This window comes from Saccopteryx bilineata, chromosome 1 (genome assembly GCF_036850765.1).
Source record: "Saccopteryx bilineata isolate mSacBil1 chromosome 1, mSacBil1_pri_phased_curated, whole genome shotgun sequence".
In the NCBI taxonomy this organism is placed as follows: domain Eukaryota; kingdom Metazoa; phylum Chordata; class Mammalia; order Chiroptera; family Emballonuridae; genus Saccopteryx; species Saccopteryx bilineata.
Window position 1 is genome coordinate 81,698,997 of NC_089490.1, and position 19,466 is coordinate 81,718,462.

The 19,466-nt window shown below is 53.1% G+C and overlaps 1 protein-coding gene across 2 annotated transcripts in view; it reads right to left on the reverse strand.

Moving 5' to 3' along the window:
* The window catches only part of GRAMD4 (GRAM domain containing 4), a 78,471-nt gene extending 62,520 nt beyond the window's left edge, over positions 1 to 15,951 (reverse strand). For both annotated transcript variants that reach the window (XM_066255080.1, XM_066255073.1), the window contains exon 1: positions 15,690 to 15,951. In XM_066255080.1, the coding sequence (XP_066111177.1) occupies positions 15,690 to 15,718 (29 nt within the window). In that variant the 5' untranslated portion in view covers positions 15,719 to 15,951. The remainder of the gene's footprint in view (positions 1 to 15,689) is intronic.
* Positions 15,952 to 19,466: the final 3,515 nt, after the last annotated feature.

Consider the following 19,466-nt stretch of genomic DNA (forward strand, 5'->3'; position numbering starts at 1 on the left):
CAAGGGGCTCAGCCACCCAGGCCACAGCAAGTGGGTGACGGTGGTCTTTGGAATCCCCCAGCCTTGCAGCCCAGACCCACCCAGAGGGGGCTCAGGCCAGTGGGGGGACCCAGCCGCACACATCTTGTGCCAGGTGGCGAGGAGGGCCCTCGGGGACTAGCTAAGGGGTCAGTTGCAGAATGGGTGTGTACATGGCAGCCTCTCTTGAGGTGGCTGCGGAGGTGGCCCATGCAGAGCACAGGCCAGCCAGGAGAGAGGAGTTAAGGGTTCACATGAGGTCCACACGTGGGTAACAGACAGGACAGCGTCAATCTCTTAAAACACTTGAACCCAAATGGAGTGGGCAGTGGGCAGTGGGATGAGAAGGAGGGTTGGGCCCCCAGGCAGCAGAGCTGCTTCAGCCACTCGCTAGGCCCTCGGCAACCTCCACACACTCATCTGCAAATGGAGACAGCGTGGCCCCTTCCGGGGGGGTGGGGAGGTGAGGGGGCCGCCACCCATATACATCCCCTGGTATCCAGTAGGTGTTGAGACACCCACAACCACCCAATCACTCTCTCCCTGGGCAGCCTAAGGCAGTCCTCCCACTGCCCCCACTCAGCCTAAGCAACCACCCTTGGGGTCCCCGATATCCAGGGCTCACCTCCCCCCACACAAACACCCATGGGTTCATCTTAAGATGGTCAGTTCTCCACGCAGCAGGCAGCTGCGTGACCACAAGCGATCAGTGGGGGCTTTTCTAAGCTTAGAGTGGCTGCGGTGAGAGGCCACGTCTCCCCTTTTTGTCCCCATTCTGCCTAGCCCTCAGTCATCAGCATGAACCCCAAATCCTGGGCCCAATCAGCCAGGACCGCCTCTCAGGAAGGCGAAGGCGGAGCAGAACTCACTCCACAGGTGGCCGAGCCAGGCACGTCCATCCTGGACACTGCTGCTGCCAAGGTGCTTTCCCAGTGGCCTTCCCTCCTCCCCTCAGGCTCCTAACCTGTCAGGTGGGGGTGCTGATGCTAGACAGTCAGAGGGCTCCCGGGCCTGCCCCTCCCGCCCTCACTCCCGCCCTCCTCACAGGGCACCCTCTCTGGCACCAGGTGGGGGTTGCTGGGCTGCTCTCCCAGGGCCTGTCCACTCTGAGTCACAATTCTAGATGTTCAGCTTAGAATGCACCACTCGGGCATCCCAGGGAGAGCCGCCACTGCCAGTCTGCCGACCCCGCCAGGCAACCTATGCCCCTCCATATGGGCACTGACCCCTTGTCCCCAGTCCCTCCCAGCAGGGTGTGACTCCTGGACACAGGGTGGAAGACAGGGCAGCAGGAATAGGTCGCCCCGGCCCTGTGTTTCCCTCCCAGTCGCACTCCCATCCTGCCCACGGCTCCACCCGTCCAACCACCCCACATGCCTGGCCTTTGCGGCAGGTGACTCATATTTCACTTCCTTTCCACCAACGTGCCCACCTAGGTCCCACCTGCAGCAGCAGCGGGCAGGGCCCTAAGGACTGGGATGACCACCAGCACACCTCACTCCTTAAAATTCCACCTTCAGGTCCCTACTGCCATTCTCCCCACTTCTCCCCCTTCGCCCACACACCCTTAGATGCTTATACCTCACCTTAACTCTGATGGGTGACCTTAGACATGACCCACATCTCCCTGCATTCTAAAGCAATGGCTGTTGAACAGAATATTGCTTTTCCTCCTGATCCCGATGGGTTCAGCACGCTGTATGCTCACCCAATACGACAGGGCAGAGCACGGCCTGGTGGTGTGCCACCAATGACCGCTCCCTTCAACTCAGCAGGCACCATAGGCCATAGACCCTCAGAGTGACCTCCCATCCAGTCCACCTCTCTGTCTCTGACCCTCCTCTCTGGATGGAACAGAAACCAGCCCCTGTATACAACCCTGGGCACTGGAGCCAGCACAGGAACCAAGGACATGCCGAGAGAGGTCTTCTCTTTATATTTCCAGAGAGACTGTGAGAGAGAGAGACAGGAAGGGAGAGAGTGAGAAGCATCAGCTCATTGTTGCTTTCATTTTAGTTGTTCATTGATTGCTTCTCGTACATGCCTTGACTGGGGCTGAGCCAGTGTCCCCTTGCTTAAGCCAGCAACCTTGGGCTTTTCAGGTCAGTAATCTTTGGGCTCAAGCTGCTGAACTTTGGGGTCATATGGACGATTCCCTTACTCAAGCCAATAACCCCATGCTGACGAGCCCATGCTCAGAGCCAGTGATCTCAGGGTTTCGAATCTGTGACCTGTGTTCCAGGTCGATGCTTTATCCACTGTGCCACCACCAGTCAGGCTAGAGAGGTCTTGAAGGAGCATACAGCACAGCCTTGAGCTGTCAGAGCTGATGGGCAGGGTCACTCGGACGGCTGGGCTCTCCTCCCCGCCCTGTCCCACACCCATGAACCTCATGGTGCCATTGCTAGAATACAGCACCCTACCAACTTCTCAGCAGTGCCTGGGGCACAGGGACAACTCGGGACCCTGGGCTCTGTGGCAGCCCTGTGGGCAGCTAGTTATAGTCGGCTCTTTTAAGAGTGTGATTCTGCCTGACCAGGAGGTGGCACAATGGATAAAGATTCAGACTCGGACTCAGAGGACCCAGGTTCGAAACCCCGAGGTCACCAGCTTGAGCATGGGCTCATCTGGTTTGAGCAAGGTTCAAGGTCGCTGGCTTGAGCAAGGGGTCATTCACTCTGCTGTAGTCCCTGGGTCAAGGTACATATGAGAAAGCAATCACTGAACAACTAAGGTGCTGCAATGAAGAATTGATGCTTCTCATCTCTCTCCCTTCCTGCCTGTCTGTCCCTATCTGTCCCTCTCTCTGTCTCTGTCACACACACACACACACACACACACACACACAGAGCTAGATTCTGGGTTTTATGATATTGAAGGTCCATGTATTCTTTCAGCTACTCAAGTGGCTAAACTGCCCAGCTGGAGGCCAAGACTGACACGACATACCTCTGCCTGTCTCTGCCGTCCCCAGGGCCCTCCGAGCTGCAGGGCCCTCACTCACTCCCTTCCTTCTCAGCCTTTACTGGTCATTCCAGCCTCTACTCCACTGTCCTCCCATTTTAACTCTAAAAGGACAGGAGCACAAAGGGTCGACTGCTGTGCCTGGTACCTTCTGAGCTGCCCAGATGGCCACTACTTGCTCCCCAAACACAAACCCAGCAAAAACTCCCCACCTGTGGCTGCTCTCAGGCTCCCTGCCCACCCTCTGAGCCCTGCACAGAGTGTGCGTACCCTCCTCCACCTCTCCCCTCCCACCTGGCTCAAAGAGTCTGCTCAGAGCTCCCACTGCAGTCCCCCTCCCAGTCAACAGGAGCCGCACCTGCAGCAGACAGCCCTGCACAAGGCGGGAGCCCACGCGGAGCTCCCAGCAAGGAGGTGCAGGATTCGCCCAGCTGTCCCTTCCGGGAGTAGAAAGTGATCTTGGTGCCCCACTGCTGCTCCTCCGCACAGCCACGCACTGATGGGTGCTCTCCCTCCAAAGGCCACCCCCACCCAACCCAACGGCGCAAATTCAGAGGCAAGGCAGGGAGCAGCCAAGTCCCAGCAGACATCTGAGTCAGTGATGAGTCTGAGTTCCAAAGGCTCCCGCTGAGGCCAGGCCTCCAGGCTGTGTTCAAAGTCAGCACCACTTGAGATTTCAAAGGATGTCAAGAGTGAGTCCATCCACACAGGCCAGGCTGCCTAGGCTCAGTGAGGACCCCCATTATCCTCTATGCCTCTCCCTGCAGGTCAGGGACCTCCTCAAAGAGCAGGTGCACACACACCCGTCTCTGCAGGGTCTTGCAGAGGACCCTGCCAGCAACCCCCGCCAGCCCATGCTCCTAGGGGAGCAGAAGGAACTGCCCATGGGCACTGCACTCTGGCCCACAAAGCCACTTCCCGAGGCCGGATATCAATTCTGACCCTGTAGAGCAGCTACACTAGAACCGAACGATTATATAAGCGGACGGCAAATAGGAAAGTTATTGATCAGCAAGGGAAGGAGGCCAGAGGACCCACGTGGTGAAGATGAGACTACGCCCATATCACCCAGATGAATTTGGGTGATACACACAGAGGGCTACACACCACAGGTACAGAGGTGTGTGTCTGTGTGTGTGTGTGTCCCTGTTGTTACTGAGATGGCCCAGAGCAACGAAGCCCCAGTAGCAATAGGCATACCCAGCACCCAGACCTTGGCTTCTAAAACCATTCTCCAACAGAAGGATTCCTTGGAGACCTGGCTGATTCTAGGGCTGGGCAGTAAATACACACTGTGAGCCTGGAGGACCTGCAGGCCAGACAGGGAAGATATACTCCCCTCACCCCACCATGATGGGGGTGTGGCAACCGGAGGACCTCCCAGAATTCCAAGTTGTTCTGATAGATGCTCCGCCCTCAAGAGGTAGAACCCGACTCCCACCCCTGTAATCTGGGCCATGCATGGTGAACTCCTTCCAAAGAGGACAGGATGGCTGGGGGCAGGTCCCAGTGCAGTGGACACACCTCAGCCAGGAGACCAAGGTCAACATCACAGAGATCAGTCAGGCAGACGGCATGTGCCCTTGACAGGATGTGAGGAGAAGGCTCTTCCCTCTGCGGTTGGTCCTCCTCCCCAAACCCATGGCCGCAGTCTAACCCTGAGAAAAACATCCAAATTCCAACAGACAAATTCCAATTGTCCAAACAAATTCCAATGGAGAGAGATCCTGCAATGTACCTAAAACTTCTCAGGGCTGTCAAAGTCATCAAAATACTGTAAAAGTGTCCCATCCCAGAGGAGCCTAAGGAGGATGGATGGGGTCCTGGGACAGAAAAATGACACCAGGTAAAAAGGAAGGAAATCTAAATAAAAGACAGGCTTTACTTGGTAACAATGTATCAATATTGGATCATTGATGGTAACAATGTCCCAATGTGAATAACAGGAGAAACTAGGGGGAGAGGCAGGTAGGTCTATAACAGGGGTCGGGAACCTTTTTGGCTGAGACAGCCATGAATGCCACATATTTTAAAATGTAATTCTGTGAGAGCCATACAATGACCCGTGTACATTACACATTATCCAATAAAAAGTTGGTGTTGTCCCGGAGGACAGCTGTGATTGGCTCCAGCCACCTGTAACCATGAACCTGAGCGGTAGGAAATAAATGGACTGTAATACATGAGAATGTTTTCTGTTTTTAACATTACTATTTTTTCTTTATTAAAGATTTGTCTGTGAACCAGATGCAGCCATCAAAAGAGCCACATCTGGCTCGCAAGCCATAGGTTCCTGACCCCTGGTCTATGGGAACTCCTTATAGTATATATAATTTTTCTGTAGTTCTCACACTGTTCTAAAACAATAGTCTATTACTAAAACAAAGAAATAAACAAAAAACAGCACGCCACCCAGTGGAGGAGTGGCTGGGCTCCAGGCTCACTCAGCAGCTCTGCCTGAGTGTCCATAACACCGACAGCCAGACCTAGCCTTTGAGGACCCAGTGAGGTGATATGTACACTTAATAGAAAGATTATCAAGGGACAGAAATAGTGAGGCAGTCAGTGAGAGAGAAGCTCCACCCCCTCACTATCCCTCCCCCCACCTGCAAGAATTCACTCCCCACACACTTGCCACTGTCCCCATGAGGCATCAGATGAAAACCAGGGTCCCTGCCCTCCAGGAACTAGAAGGCAGGCAGGTAAACAGACAGCCACACAGGCAGACCAGCACAGGCGCTCTAACCCTGTGGGAGTGGAAAGGCCAGGAAGATTTCCTGGAGGAGGTGGCTTGCGTACAGCTCACACGACTGGTCACTGAAAATGAGAATGGATACGTGAAATGCCTTGAGGGGGGGTCCCTGCACACAGTGGGTGACCATCAAGAGTCCCTGGATAGCTTGTAGCAACAGAAGGGGCTATTATGAATGAAGGCTGACCCCTGGTGCCTGGTGAGGCCAAGCACGCCCACTTAGACACATACAAGAGATGCTCCAGGACCACCTGGTACCAGGAAAGAGGCACAAAGCACAACTCCTGCACTACACACTGTCACGCAGATGGAAACACATCGTGCTAAATGAAGGGCACAGACCCCAAAAGCCTCATAGTGTATGCTCCATTCACATGAAATGTCCCAAAGAGGCAAATCCACAGAGTAGATCAGAGCCTGGAGCCGGGATGGGGGTGGGGAACACAGAGTAACTGCTACAGGGTATGGCTTTCTTTTGGGAGTGATGGAAATACTCTAAAATTAAGACTGCAGTGACGGCTGCAAAACTTTGTGAACACAATAAACATCAGTGAATGCCACACTTCTGATAGGTAGGTTGTATGGTATATGAATTATATAACTCGACAAAGGTGTTTAAAAAGCAAACACACACCCCTTAACTGCCCTGTCTTGACCCCTCCCCACCCACACAGCCTGGCTCTCAGGGCCTGAAGCTGCTGGTCCTCGGAGGTCAGGCTGCAGAGGGGCTAGGCAGAGCAAGGAGCCCATATAGCTGTAGCGATGCTCCAGGATCACGCCCTTCAGGGAGTGTGTCCGTGTCCATTCATTCCCCAAATGTTCCCGGGAGCTCCTGCTCTGGACACACGGGAGACAGTGCTCAACAACAGAGGAGAAAGGGTTCCCCCACCTCCAGGGAACAAGCAGGAAGGAAACAGCAAGTGAGGAGGTGTTTCTCTAAACGGGCACCACAGGAGGCACCCTGCCAGGGAAAGGAACACATATGGCAGACACAGGGGTCTGCTGTCCCGGGACACGAGGAGGTGGGGGGGCAGGGCTGGGAAAGGAAACCTGGCCTCTATCCTGGGTGGTGTCCGGGGCAAAAACTGGGGTCACACTCCTTGCCCACCCACCTAGACAGCTCCAGCCCTCTTCACTGAATATGGGAACCCACCAGAGAGGGGGTGAGCTGTTTCCCCAGGGTCCTCAACCCCTGCAGCCCTTCACAGCACCCTGAGTTTCTGGTTTCTCCAACCCACAGCTTATCGTGAGAATGGCAGCTTCTGAGGTACTGGGGTAGAGCCACCCTTCCCCGCATTCCCAAGAGACAGATAACAAACTCATAGCAAAGTACTTTTTGGGCAACACCGCTTCACAGAGTTGAGCAACGTGGCAGAGCCCAGAGTCTCAGATCTTTCCAGAGGCCCTCACCCCTAGACAACCACGGCTGCTCCGCCCAACACCAGCCCGGGCTGTGGACGGGGTGGATCCCACCACCACTCCTCCCTTCTTCCTCCTCCCTCCTCCCTCCCCCCTCTTAGGGAAGCACAAGCCAACGCCACCTCCCACACCTCTCTGGCTTCTGCACCCTAAACCAGTATTCTACAACCACTGGTCTGCGGACCAGTCTGCAGGACTTTTGTGCCAGTCCACAAGAGTTAACCACCCTGATGTTGTATGAAGGCTATAGATCCAATGATCTTAGTCGACTTTGCTTGTGTTCAAGATGACTGCTACTTGTCAACCTGTATCATCAATGAAAATACTACTGAGGTTGTTAGATATCTTTAGAAGTTGTAGGCTTCTTCAAACAACCTTTTGTGCCACGCAGAGCATCTACAAATCATGCACAACAGATAAAACACATTCAGACAAACCTATATAGTGCTCAATGCATTGCACACATGGTGTTCGGAAACCAAGTACCAGCTAGCACTGTACTGCACTATCATGCGCAGTATGACAAAACTTTATCTAGCCTGACCTGAGGTGGTGCAGTGGATAAAGCACTGACCTGGAATGCTAAGATTGATGATTCAAAACCCCAAGCTTGCCCAGTCGGGGCACATGTGAGAAGCAACTATGAACTGCTTCCTGTTCCTCTCCTCTGCCTTTCTCTCTAAAAATAAATTTTAAAATCTTTTTAAAAAGTAAATAAAACTTTATCTGTTGCATGTTTCCATTTGTGCCCCCCTCAGCAGTACATGCATGTACTTGCCTGTTCAGAATGTGTCCACGTTGTTTGCAAATAAATTATCATGTGTCTTAATATCATTGTGCTGTAAATTTTAAACCCTATAAAATGGAAAGGAAAAAACAACCAAACATTTCAAGCTTCTTCAAAAGTGAAAGCAACAGTCAAAAGTCATGATGAAAAAAAAAAAAGGAATGATGACAGGGAAAGTAAACCAATTATTAGTGCTTCAAGTTCAAAAGAAACAGTGAAAACGAATGTGCTGATAATTTGGAAGATGCAACAGAAACAAAAAAAAGAAAAGGAAGAGAAAAAGAAAGGAAACATCGTTAGGCAGTACCATAAGGAGTTATATTTAAAACTTGGTTTCACTGTAGCACCTGGTACTGAATTATTGCCACAGCCCTTGAGTGTTACATGTTCTGAAATTCTGTCAAATGATGCAATGAAACTTTCCAAACTTACTGGTCATTTGCATTCAAAGCATAGCGATCTCATTGAGAAGCTGCTGGATTTCTCCAAAAGATTACACAACCAAATGAAAAGTCAGAAAATTCAAACGAAGAAAATGATGACTCGTGACAAATCATTGCTTCTGAGAGTCTCATTAACCTTCCCTTCAAATACCAAACACACACACACACACACACACACACAACATTCACTATTGGTGAAGAATTAGTAAAGTTTTGCATCTTAGATGTCACTTGGGAAATTTGGGGTCCTCAAGCCACACAAAGTGAGGCTACACCACTTTCAGACAATACTGTTCAGAGAAGAATCATTGACATGGAGAGCAAACTGTAGAGGAGACAAAGAAGTCAAAATGTTTTGCCATTAGACTTGATGAGTCTCATTTAGCTGACATGAGTAACCATGCTATTCTACTTTGCTTCATGAGGTATACTGACGATAAAGACTTTATGGAAGAACTGCTCTGTTGTCTTGATCTATCTGGCAGACCCCTAGTGCAGAGATATTTAATGCTCTTAATGAGCACTTTCAAGCGGAGGGCTGAGACTGGAGAAAGCGCATCAGAGTGTGTACAGACAGGGCTGTGAGCATGACTGGACATCCCTGACGGGTAACTGTGAAAATAAAGTACATTGTATATCCAGAGATGCTGTCCAAGAACTGTATGATTCACCGGCAACATTTAATTACAAAAAAACCTTTCCCCTGAATTGAACACAGTGATGAATGACGCAGTGAAGATCATTAATGATATTCATAGTTGAGGTTTGAACTTATTCATGACACTATGGGAAAGAACGGAGTCACAACACCAACACCTCCTTCTCTATACAGAGATGAGGTGGCTCTCCAGAGGAAAGGTTCTTTTCATGCCTTTTCAGGCTAAGAGAAACAGTTTCTGTAACAGCAAGAGAGCATTAGTAGAGCTTTTGTTGGATGAAGAATGGATGGCTAAGCTTGAGTATATGGCAGATACATTTAATCTCTTCAACAAATTAAGTATTTCTCTTCAGGGGTTTAACACAAACATTTTTACATAAAGAAATAAAATAGATGCATTTTATTTAAACTTGTTCTTTGGAAAGGTTGCACACAGGAAGAAGATGTAAAAATGTTTCCACTTTCCCGAGACTTTTTTTTTTTTTAATTTATTTTTTACAGAGACAGAGAGTGAGTCAGAGAGAGGGATAGACAGGGAAAGACAGACAGGAATGGAGAGAGATGAGAAGCATCAATCATTAGTTTTTCATTGCGCATGCAACACCTTAGCTGTTCATTGATTGCTTTCTCATATGTGCCTTGACCACGGCCTTCAGCAGACTGAGTAACCCCTTGCTGGAGCCAGCGACCTTGGGTCCAAGCTGGTGGGCTTTTGCTCAAACCAGATGAGCCCACGCTCAAGCTGGCGACCTCGGGGTCTCGAACCTGGGTCCTCTGCATCCCAGTCCGACGCTCTATCCACTGCACCACCGCCTGGTCAGGCTCCCGAGACTTTTTTATTTTTATTTTTTTTGCATTTTTCCGAAGCTGGAAATGGGGAGGCAGTCAGACAGACTCCCGCATGCGCCCAACCAGATCCACCCGGCATGCCCACCAAGGGGCGATACTCTGCCCATCTGGGGCGTCCCTCTGTTGCATCTAGAGCCATCCTAGCGCCTGAGGCAGAGGCCACAGAGCCATCCTCAGTGCCCGGGGCCATTTTTGCTCCAATGGAGCCTTGGCTGCAGGAGGGGAAGAGAGAGACAGAGAGGAAGGAGAGGGGGAGGGGTGGAGAAGCAGATGGGCGCTTCGCCTGTGTGCCCTGGCCGGGAATCGAACCCGGGACTCCTGCACGCCAGGCCGACGCTCCACCACTGAGCCAACCGGCCAGGGCCACCCGAGACTTTTTGATTGCTGCAGACCTCAACCGGAAATTTGTATTTAATATAATAAATCAACATTCAAAAGCGTTAGTTCGCCCTGGCCGGTTGGCTCAGCGGTAGAGCGTCGGCCTAGCGTGCGGAGGACCCGGGTTCGATTCCCGGCCAGGGCACACAGGAGAAGCGCCCATTTGCTTCTCGACCCCTCCGCCGCGCTTTCCTCTCTGTCTCTCTCTTCCCCTCCCGCAGCCAAGGCTCCATTGGAGCAGAGATGGCCCGGGCACTGGGCATGGCTCTGTGGCCTCTGCCTCAGGCGCTAGAGTGGCTCTGGTCGCAATATGGCGACGCCCAGGATGGGCAGAGCATCGCCCCCTGGGGGGCAGAGCACCGCCCCTGGTGGGCGTGCTGGGTGGATCCCGGTCGGGCGCATGCAGGAGTCTGTCTGACTGTCTCTCCCTGTTCCCAGCTTCAGAAAAATGAAAAAAAAAAAAAAAAGCGTTAGTTCAAAACTTTGACCATTATCATCCTGAAAATGATGATACCCATAAAGGTAACCTCTGGGTCAATAACCCATTCATGGACAATATCAACTCCCGCTCCTTTGATCACTGTGAAAAAGAAAAACTGATAGATTTATTGTCTGATGTCACTCTGGTGCCCAAACATAAAATGCGATCATGGTCACAATGTTGGATATTGCTGGAAGAAGAACACCCATCTCCTAGTTACCAAGCTATTAAATTTTTAATCATGTTTTCTACTACCTATTTGTGTGAGGAGACTCTTTTGGCTCTATCACTAATAAAAACCAAACAGAAACCGACTGGATGTCAATGTAACACTCCATCTCCCGGAAATAAAACTGCAGCCTCGGGTATCAAGTATTCTTGCAAAGAAACAACAGCGGCTTTTGCACTCACTTTATTTGAATTAAATATTGCTCTCTAGAAATTTCAGCTGTATTCTATTAAAATACATATTTTTTTTTTACTGTTTCTCTGGTTAGAGAATTTTCATTTTATGGCATTATAATGAAAAGATAATGCACAAAAAAAAATTCTCCTATTTTCACCTGTGCCCAAGTGTAAGAAGGTTGAAAACCACTGTTTTAGACCAAAAAGATCCTTGTTCACAGGTGACTGCACTGAGGCCCAGAGATGTTAAGCATCTTGCCCGTGAAGACAGCGGCAAGACCAAGAGTTTTCTCTGCCTAATCTCCCTGAGCACAGCACCCACACTAAAAACAGAGACTACCACCTGACCTGGGGTGATGCAGTGGATAGAGTGTCATCCTGGAATTCTGAGGTTGCTGGTTCAAAACCTGGTCAAGGCACATACAAGAAGGAACTGAAACTTTGTTGTTTCCCATTCTTCCCTCCTCTCTGCCTCTCTCTCTCTCTCTCCTCTCTTGCAAATCAATAAATAAAATCTTTAAAAAAAAGAAAAAGAGAGAGAGAGAGAGAGACTACCAGGTTCCAACCAGGCTCTGCCACTGCCCAGCTTGTGGCCTCGGGGAAATTTACTTCCCTTCTCTGTGCCAGGCTTCCTCATCTGTGAAGCTAATAATAGCAGCTACCTTAGCACCTACTCCAGTTGCCACAGAATTCAATCATCTAAAGTGGTTAGGATGGCGCAGGCCCAGGGAAGGGGCCCTCTGGCTGTCACAGTATGTTTGAAAGCCGGGAGATGCTTCTTCTCGTCCTGACTTGAGATTCACGTAATTTCTTTCATGAACCCCCAGAAACTTTACAAAGGGATTACTAAGGAGGAAGCCCAGCCTTTGGAGCCAGACAACCCAACTTCCAATCCTGGCTCTGCACTTAACTAACTGGGCACTTACGCAAGCTGCCCCATCTCTCTCTGCCTCATTTTCTTAAAATGCAGAATGGGGTGAACGTGTGCATCATGAGGACCATAAGAGACAATGCTTAAGAAACATTCAGCACGTCTGGGATGATCCTGAGTGATTTCTAGTAACTATTATTAATTTAGTTAATAGGCCAATACTGCCTGTCTTCCTGTGCACCCACAGGGGACTTTAATCACAGGGCTTAAACGTAATCACAACCCTGGTCATCACTCAAATGCCACACAATAGGCCTCCAATGGCGACTATCATTAGGGTAAATTACCACCCCAGGTCTCTGGCCAGCCCCTGCGTACAGGCCACAGGCAGATACCAGAAGTTTTCTCTTAATTAGGGAACCTCGCTTTCCTCCACTACCTCTGTCTGTGACAGCAGTCAGCAGCCTGCCTTGAAGTTCTCAACTGAACCGATTATATTTCCCAGTCGGCGGCAGCTCCAAGCAGAGACTGGGCTGCCTGCCCCACGCCAAGGGCTAGGCATCCTTAGAACCACTCCAGGCATCAAATGAGCATCACCTTCAAGGACCCGGGCCTCTGCCTGTAGTCACAGGACCAGAGTGTTAAACTCACCCCTTCTATGAGGGGCGTTCTCTAGATTCTGCCCAATAAGATAAAGACCCAAGAAGGGTTCCCATTGCCATGCCACCAAAGCCAAGAAAAAAACAGATCTATGGCTTCTGCAGTGCCAAAGAGCACCCCCCCCCCAGCCAGCTTTCAGTCTCCCCAAGCGAAGGCCTTCCAAGCGCCACCTGAGTGGTCACATTCCCCTTGGCGGCTTCCCTGGCAAGCACCTCTGTATTCCTCCTCTCACTCCTCACGACCCATGTCTCATTCTCCCCAATTCATCTCTAACTTCTTTAAGCGCAGGAATGCTCTGCTGCCACCGCAACACTGGCAGCAGCCCCCACTAGGCAGCCTGCACACACTCTCAGCTCTTGACAAAAAGTCTCTTTTACTCCTGACAACAGGTGCAGCAGCCTCCCAGCCCCACCTTGCAGGGAAGGAGGCAGAAACTCAGAAAGGGACGTAACCTGGCCACTAGGCCACCACCAGTGTCTTCCTCCCCACCTAGCACTAATGCTCGCTCTGGAAACGCTCAAGTCCCCACCACAGCCACTAGACAGCAGCCCCCACCATCCTCACACACACAGAGGGCCAAACACCAGAGATGAAGGGCCAGAGGCTTGCACCTGGGAAAACTGCCCTGGCTCCCTTAAGGCACGGAGTCCCCCTTCCAAAATAAGAACTTGGCTGGAGCCTGGGCACTCCCGGATGGGAACCCCATTCTCTCACAAAGCTCAGGTAAGATCCGGCTTCCAGAGGGGAACTCCTAAACCATGAAGTGTGGGGAACTGGAAGGGGTTCACTGGTGTCCATGAGATGGCCGGTGTACCCATGGCACAGCCACCACCATAGATCAGGATTATGGAAACGTCAGGAAAGAAAGCCAAGGTCTGTGTTTGGCTGCCTGTTCCAATGTAACATCACTCAGATACTGTTACAAAGAGAAAACAGGCTTCAGGCTGGAGGCCTCCCTTGGCACTGGAAACTAGTAACATTTTGCTTTCATTGTGCCTGAACTACTCCTATCACATAGCAAAAATGGTGATTCAGGGAAAATGTCTGGCCCTCCTCTTGATCTCTAGCTGGTGAAGGTGAGGCCCAGGGAGAGAGAGGAAAGTGGAGGTCACAGGAGCTGGCGGCCAGTCCATCTCCTGACACCAACTCCAGGATGGACTCGGCAGATAAGCGGAGAGTGCCAAGGGTGCCAAGGGGGACCTGGCAGGTGGGCAGTTTGGAGTCAGACCACCTGGTTCTGCCTTCATCAAGGGGCCCCACCCGCACTGCTAGAAACAGAATAAACCACTGCCAAGGCCAGGGCCAAGCAGACCACAACTTTCTGAGAGTTTCCCCTGCGTTTCCAGGAAACGCCTTTCCTGAGTGCAAGTGGGCAGATAGCGCAGGGACAGGCCCTGCCCGTGCCCAGGCCACATTACTGGCACCACCACCTCCCACGCCCCAGAGGTGCAAAGAAGGGGGTGGCACCCATCTAGAAGCCCAGGGGACTCCCCTGCTTCCAGTCCCCAGGCCCAAACCAGCAACTCACCACTAAGGGTCCAGCACTGTCTAGACTGGTGCCAGGAAAGGAGGTGGGGGAGGTTCACAGCCCCTGGCCGTGTCACACTTGCTAAAGAACTGATGTTGTGTTCTAGGCAGGGAGGACAGGCAGCCAAGGCCCCTTACCTGGGCCAGGCAGAGGGTTTTCAGGGGAGTCTGTAACAGGAAGGAGGAGTAGGTTTAGTGAGGCCTCTGATCCAAGCTGTCCCTACTACCAACTGTGGGAGGTGAGCAGGGACATTAACTGGAATACACTCGCCCAGCCAACTGCATGGCCCCAAAGGGGCAAAGGATCACATGAGGGGTAAAGTCAAAGAAACAATAGCCACCTGGGGAGGGGGCAAAGGGCACTTCTATAGCCTGGCCAGCGTGTTTGATCTCTGCACTGGGTGTGCCCCGTCAGTAGAGTCTGCAACACCTCATCTAATAATCCTCTCATCAGCCCGCCTTCCCATTTACTGGAGGAAACTGAGGCAGAGGGAGGCATGCCTTCTTGCCCAAGGTCAGAGCAGGTGCGTGATGGAGGCAAGCCTCCAAATTCCTCTCTCAACTACAGCCCAGACCTGCCCCTGCTGTCCTGCCAAGCTGATCTGCAAAACAAACCCCAGGGCTGGGTGGAATGTTGGTGGGAGAGGCTCAGAACTCTGGATTTCCTCCCCAACCGACACAAGGAAGGCAAGGAGGGAACCCCATGTTGCAAAAGTGTCCCCCAAAAGCAATTGTCCCTGCCTCTGGAACTGTAAGGCTGCTGGGTGGACCTAGCTTCCAGGAAGGCTCCCCACACCAGGTCTCCAGCCCTGGGGTCACTGCTTCTTTTCCCACAGAGCCCACCCATCCTTGGCTCTCCTACCCTCCTTGACAGGGGTATTGGGCCTGCTCTGGGCAAGTGAGGGCCAAGGCTTGGGGGCTGCCACACTACACCCCACCTCCTATTCTGCACACGACCTGAGCCCCAGAAGAACCCCACTAGTCAACAGTCCCAAAGAGAAAGGAGGCGGCAGAAAAAGGGGTGCAGAGAGTGGGCGAAGGCCCACAACTTTTTGGTGGAGATCTCGGAAGTCGCAGGGCCGGGAGGGTCCTTTCTCCACTCCCAAAGAGTGGGCTGGGAAAAAGACATTCATCGCGTCCACGCCTCCATCTGGCCTCGGTGACACCCCACCTCGACCCCGCGACCACCACCCCAGCCCGGCTCCCTCAATGTCCTTCCTTCCCTGGCGGGCCCGACAGACCAGGTGATAAGGGGGGTAACGGGACGTGCGCCCGGCCCCCGAGGGCCCCGGGGGCGTGTGTGCGGGGCGCGCCCCCGTTGGGCCCTGCTCAGAGGGCCGCTGGATCCCGGCTAGGGGAGAACGTGACCGAGCGCGTCGGGTCGAGGCCCGGCCGGCTAGTGCCGGGAGCGTGCCCGTGTATCCACAGAGGTCCGTGTGGGCGTCCGTGTGGGCGTCCGCGCGCGCGTGCCGCTTACCCTGCGCGGAGATCGGGGCCAACTCTCATCCACCCGCCGCCGTGGCGCTCCCGTCGCCGGCCGCCCGGCCGCGCTGCACCTGCCGCCCGCCCGGGAGCCCAGCGGCGCCGGGGAGCGCGGAGGAGGCGGCCCCGCGGGTCCCGGCCACGAGCGCGGAGGCGGCGGCGGCGGCGCCTAGTCGCGCGCTCGCGTCCCGCTGCGCGGAGTCTGCGCGCCCCCGGCCCGGCCTGCGCAGCCGCCGCCCCGCCCCACGCAATACCACTTTCCCCTTTGCGCGCCGCACAGCCGCCCCAAGCCGCGCCTTAAAAAGGCCGCCCCACCGCGCGCCCCGCCTCCGCCCCGCCCCTCCTAGCGCGGCCAGCTCTGGGGCCCGCGGGAGCGCGCCTGCCCTAGCGGATCTGCACGCGTGCGCGCATTAGGTCACGCGGCAAAGCCTTTGTTTGGGTGGCCCACGTGCGTCCCCGCCACTCGCACCCACGTGCACGCGCGGTGGCTCCAGCGTGTCCTCCCGTCAGTCGCGGTCGCCGCTTCGCGGTCCCGAGGGCCTGGCTCGGCAGAAACTACGTACAAGCACGCACGATGCTGTCACCTGGCCCGCAGCCCGCCCATCAGGGGCGAACCTGCCCAGCACATCAGCTTGGCAGTGATCACGTGGGAGGGCAAAATTTCAGGAATGATCTCAGTGCCCACTAGGGGGGTTAGTGACCTCCCTGCACAGGAGACCCCTGCCCAGCCCTCCCACATGGCCAAGGGTGGAATCATTCAGACACCTGAGGTCTTTGCTCTCATTCTGCCCAGAGCAGCAATCTCCAGTGAAAGCCCCGTCACCCCTGGGCATGCAGGTGAAGCCAGAGTTCTCTTTGAGAGCCGTCTCACCCCACCTCTACCTCCACAAGAAAGCAGGTGGGACCTGCACAGTCCTCACCTCGTCCACATGCCCACCAGCTTCTCTGACTACAGGCCCTACTGTCTACCTTCTGCTGAGCCACCTCCAGGGACACTTGGACTACTTCAGGTTTTGCTGCTCCCTGCGGCCCTATTCTCCAGAGCCAAACTCTACACAGCTCCACCCTCACCCTCTTCTATCTTTGCTCAAGGGCCACCTTCTCTTGAGGTCCACCCTGACCATCCTACTTAAAAGTTGCTCCAGCCTGACCAGGCAGTGGCGCAGTGGATAGAGTGTTGGACTGGGATGCGGACCCTGGTTCGAGACCCTGAGGTCACCAGCTTGAGTGCGGGCTCATCTAGTTTGAGCAAAGCTCACCAGCTTGGACCCAAGGTTGCTGGCTCCAGCAAGGGGTTACTCGGTCTGCTGTAGCCCCAGGGTCAAGGCACATATGAGAAAGCAATCAATGAACAACTAAGGTGTCGCAACAAAAAACTAATGATTGATGCTTCTCATTTCTCTCCATTCCTGTCTGTCTGTCCCTAACTATCCCTCTCTCTGACTCTCTCTCTGTCTCTGTAAAAAAACAAAAACAAAAACAAAAAAACGTTAAAAAAGTTGCTCCAGCCCTGGCCCGATGGCTCAGCTGGTTAGAGCATCATCCCGAAGAACAGAGGTTGCTGGTTCCATTCCCAGTCAAGGAACAGATTGATGTTCCTGTCTCTCTCTCACTCTCTCCCTTCTTCTCTCTAAGATCAATAAAATAAAATTTAAAAACACTTTTAAAAATTGCTGCATACCCACCACTCCTTTCTCCCTCTCTGGCTATATTTTTTGTTCAGGCATCGAGACTTTGTAATACACTGGGCTAAGCAGAATAAAGTCCCCCAAGACATCCATGCCCAGTCACCAGAACCTGTGAATATGTTATGTTACCTTACCTGACAAAAAGGGACTTTGCAAATGTGATTATGTAAGGGATCTAGAGATGGAGAGGATATCCTAGGTTATCTAGGTGGGTCTAATGTCCTCATAAAGATCCCCATTTACAAGAGGGAGACAGGAGGGTCGGAATTTGAGGAGATGCGACTATGGAGCAAGAGGTCGGAGAGAGCCAGAGATAGACCTGAAGATGCTGCACTGCTATCCTTGAAGACAGGATTGCAGGTGTGCCTCCAGAAGCTGGAAAAAGTGGGAAATGGCTTCCCCCCCTAGGGTGTCTGGGGGAACCAGCCCTGCTGACCCCTAACTTTAGGGCTTCTGACCTCCAGAACTGTAAGAGAATTAAACATGTGTTATTTCAAGCCACTAAGTTTGTGGCAATTCATAATACAAACAGTAGGAAACTTACACATATTGTATTTAATGCCTTAATTTATTCTGTGCATTTTCTGTCTCCCAAATAGCATTCAGCTCCGTAGGGCAGGGGCACCTCCTGTTTCCTTCCTGCTGGCTCCTCAGAAGCTAGAGCAGTGCCTGGCCTTGGGTTGCACACAAATGTGTCAAATGACCATTTCTAACCTCAGGGCCTTTGCACAGGCTGCAGACTATGCCTGGAGCGCTCTCCATCAGCCTTCACTGGCTCCAGTTGGGTACCTTCCTTTCTGAGCTGCCAGCCTGGGCTTCCCACCATCTTCCATCCCAGCACCAAAACCAATGGGTAGCCTTTGTCTTTTTTTTTTTTTTTTTTTTCATTTTTCTGAAGCTGGAAACAGGGAGAGACAGTCAGACAGACTCCCGCATGCGCCCGACCGGGATCCACCCGGCACGCCCACCAGGGGCGACGCTCTGCCCACCAGGGGGCGATGCTCTGCCCATCCTGGGCGTCGCCATATTGCGACCAGAGCCACTCTAGCACCCCGGGCAGAGGCCACAGAGCCATCCATCCCCAGCGCCCGGGCCATCTTTGCTCCAATGGAGCCTTGGCTGCGGGAGGGGAAGAGAGAGACAGAGAGGAAAGTGCGGCGGAGGGGTGGAGAAGCAAATGGGCGCTTCTCCTGTGTGCCCTGGCCGGGAATCGAACCCGGGTCCTCCGCACGCTAGGCCGACGCTCTACCGCTGAGCCAACCGGCCAGGGCAGCCTTTGTCTTTGAACCTTTCTCATCAACCCATGCTCTGCCTGAGGTCTGGGGCCACATTTGACTCCAGCCTCCTAGCCCAGGGCCACAGCAGGTGCTCGGTGTACCTACCGTCCCTCTCTGTAAGCCCAGATATGGGTTTTCATTCTCTAACCATCTCACCCATTTCTGCTCTTTTCAGGCACACACATCCTTAAGTGCCCACTCTTCCAGGAAGCCTTCCCAGACTGCCCATTTTCTCTAAGTTTCCCAAGGGCCATTCTGTCCATCCTGGACTCTTTCAAAGGAGCCAGCCTGCCCACAGGCCACTCCCAGCCAGGAACCACTGGCACAGGTCTTTGTTATTTACCCTGGCCCTGGGCCAAAGCCCCTGTCTGTTCCCCTCCTCTCGGCACTCCTACCCCAGCCATTCCACCCTTTGGGCTTGGACATGGGCCTCAGAGCTACTGTCCCACCTTGAATTCTGAGCCCTGGCCACAGTCCTCAGACATTTCAGGGACCTGCTCTTTCCAGCTGCTGGTCCAGGCTGTCTCAACCCACCTAACCCTCTGAACCTTCATTTCCTCATCTGTCAAGTGAAGGAGTGAGACGCTCAGCACCAGGCCGGGACTGTGGTCTCTGTCTACCAAGGGCCACGCGGTTCCCACTGAGAAGGTGAGCACAGCCTGTAGGGGAGGCCAAGCGTGTGCAAGACCTCCGAAGAGAGGTCTAGAATAGTGTGCAGTGCCTGCCTGCCTGCCACCCAGGGGGGCAGAAGCGTGCTAGTCTCCATATTCTGTGTAAATCAACACATTTGTACTTCAGTACCTGTGA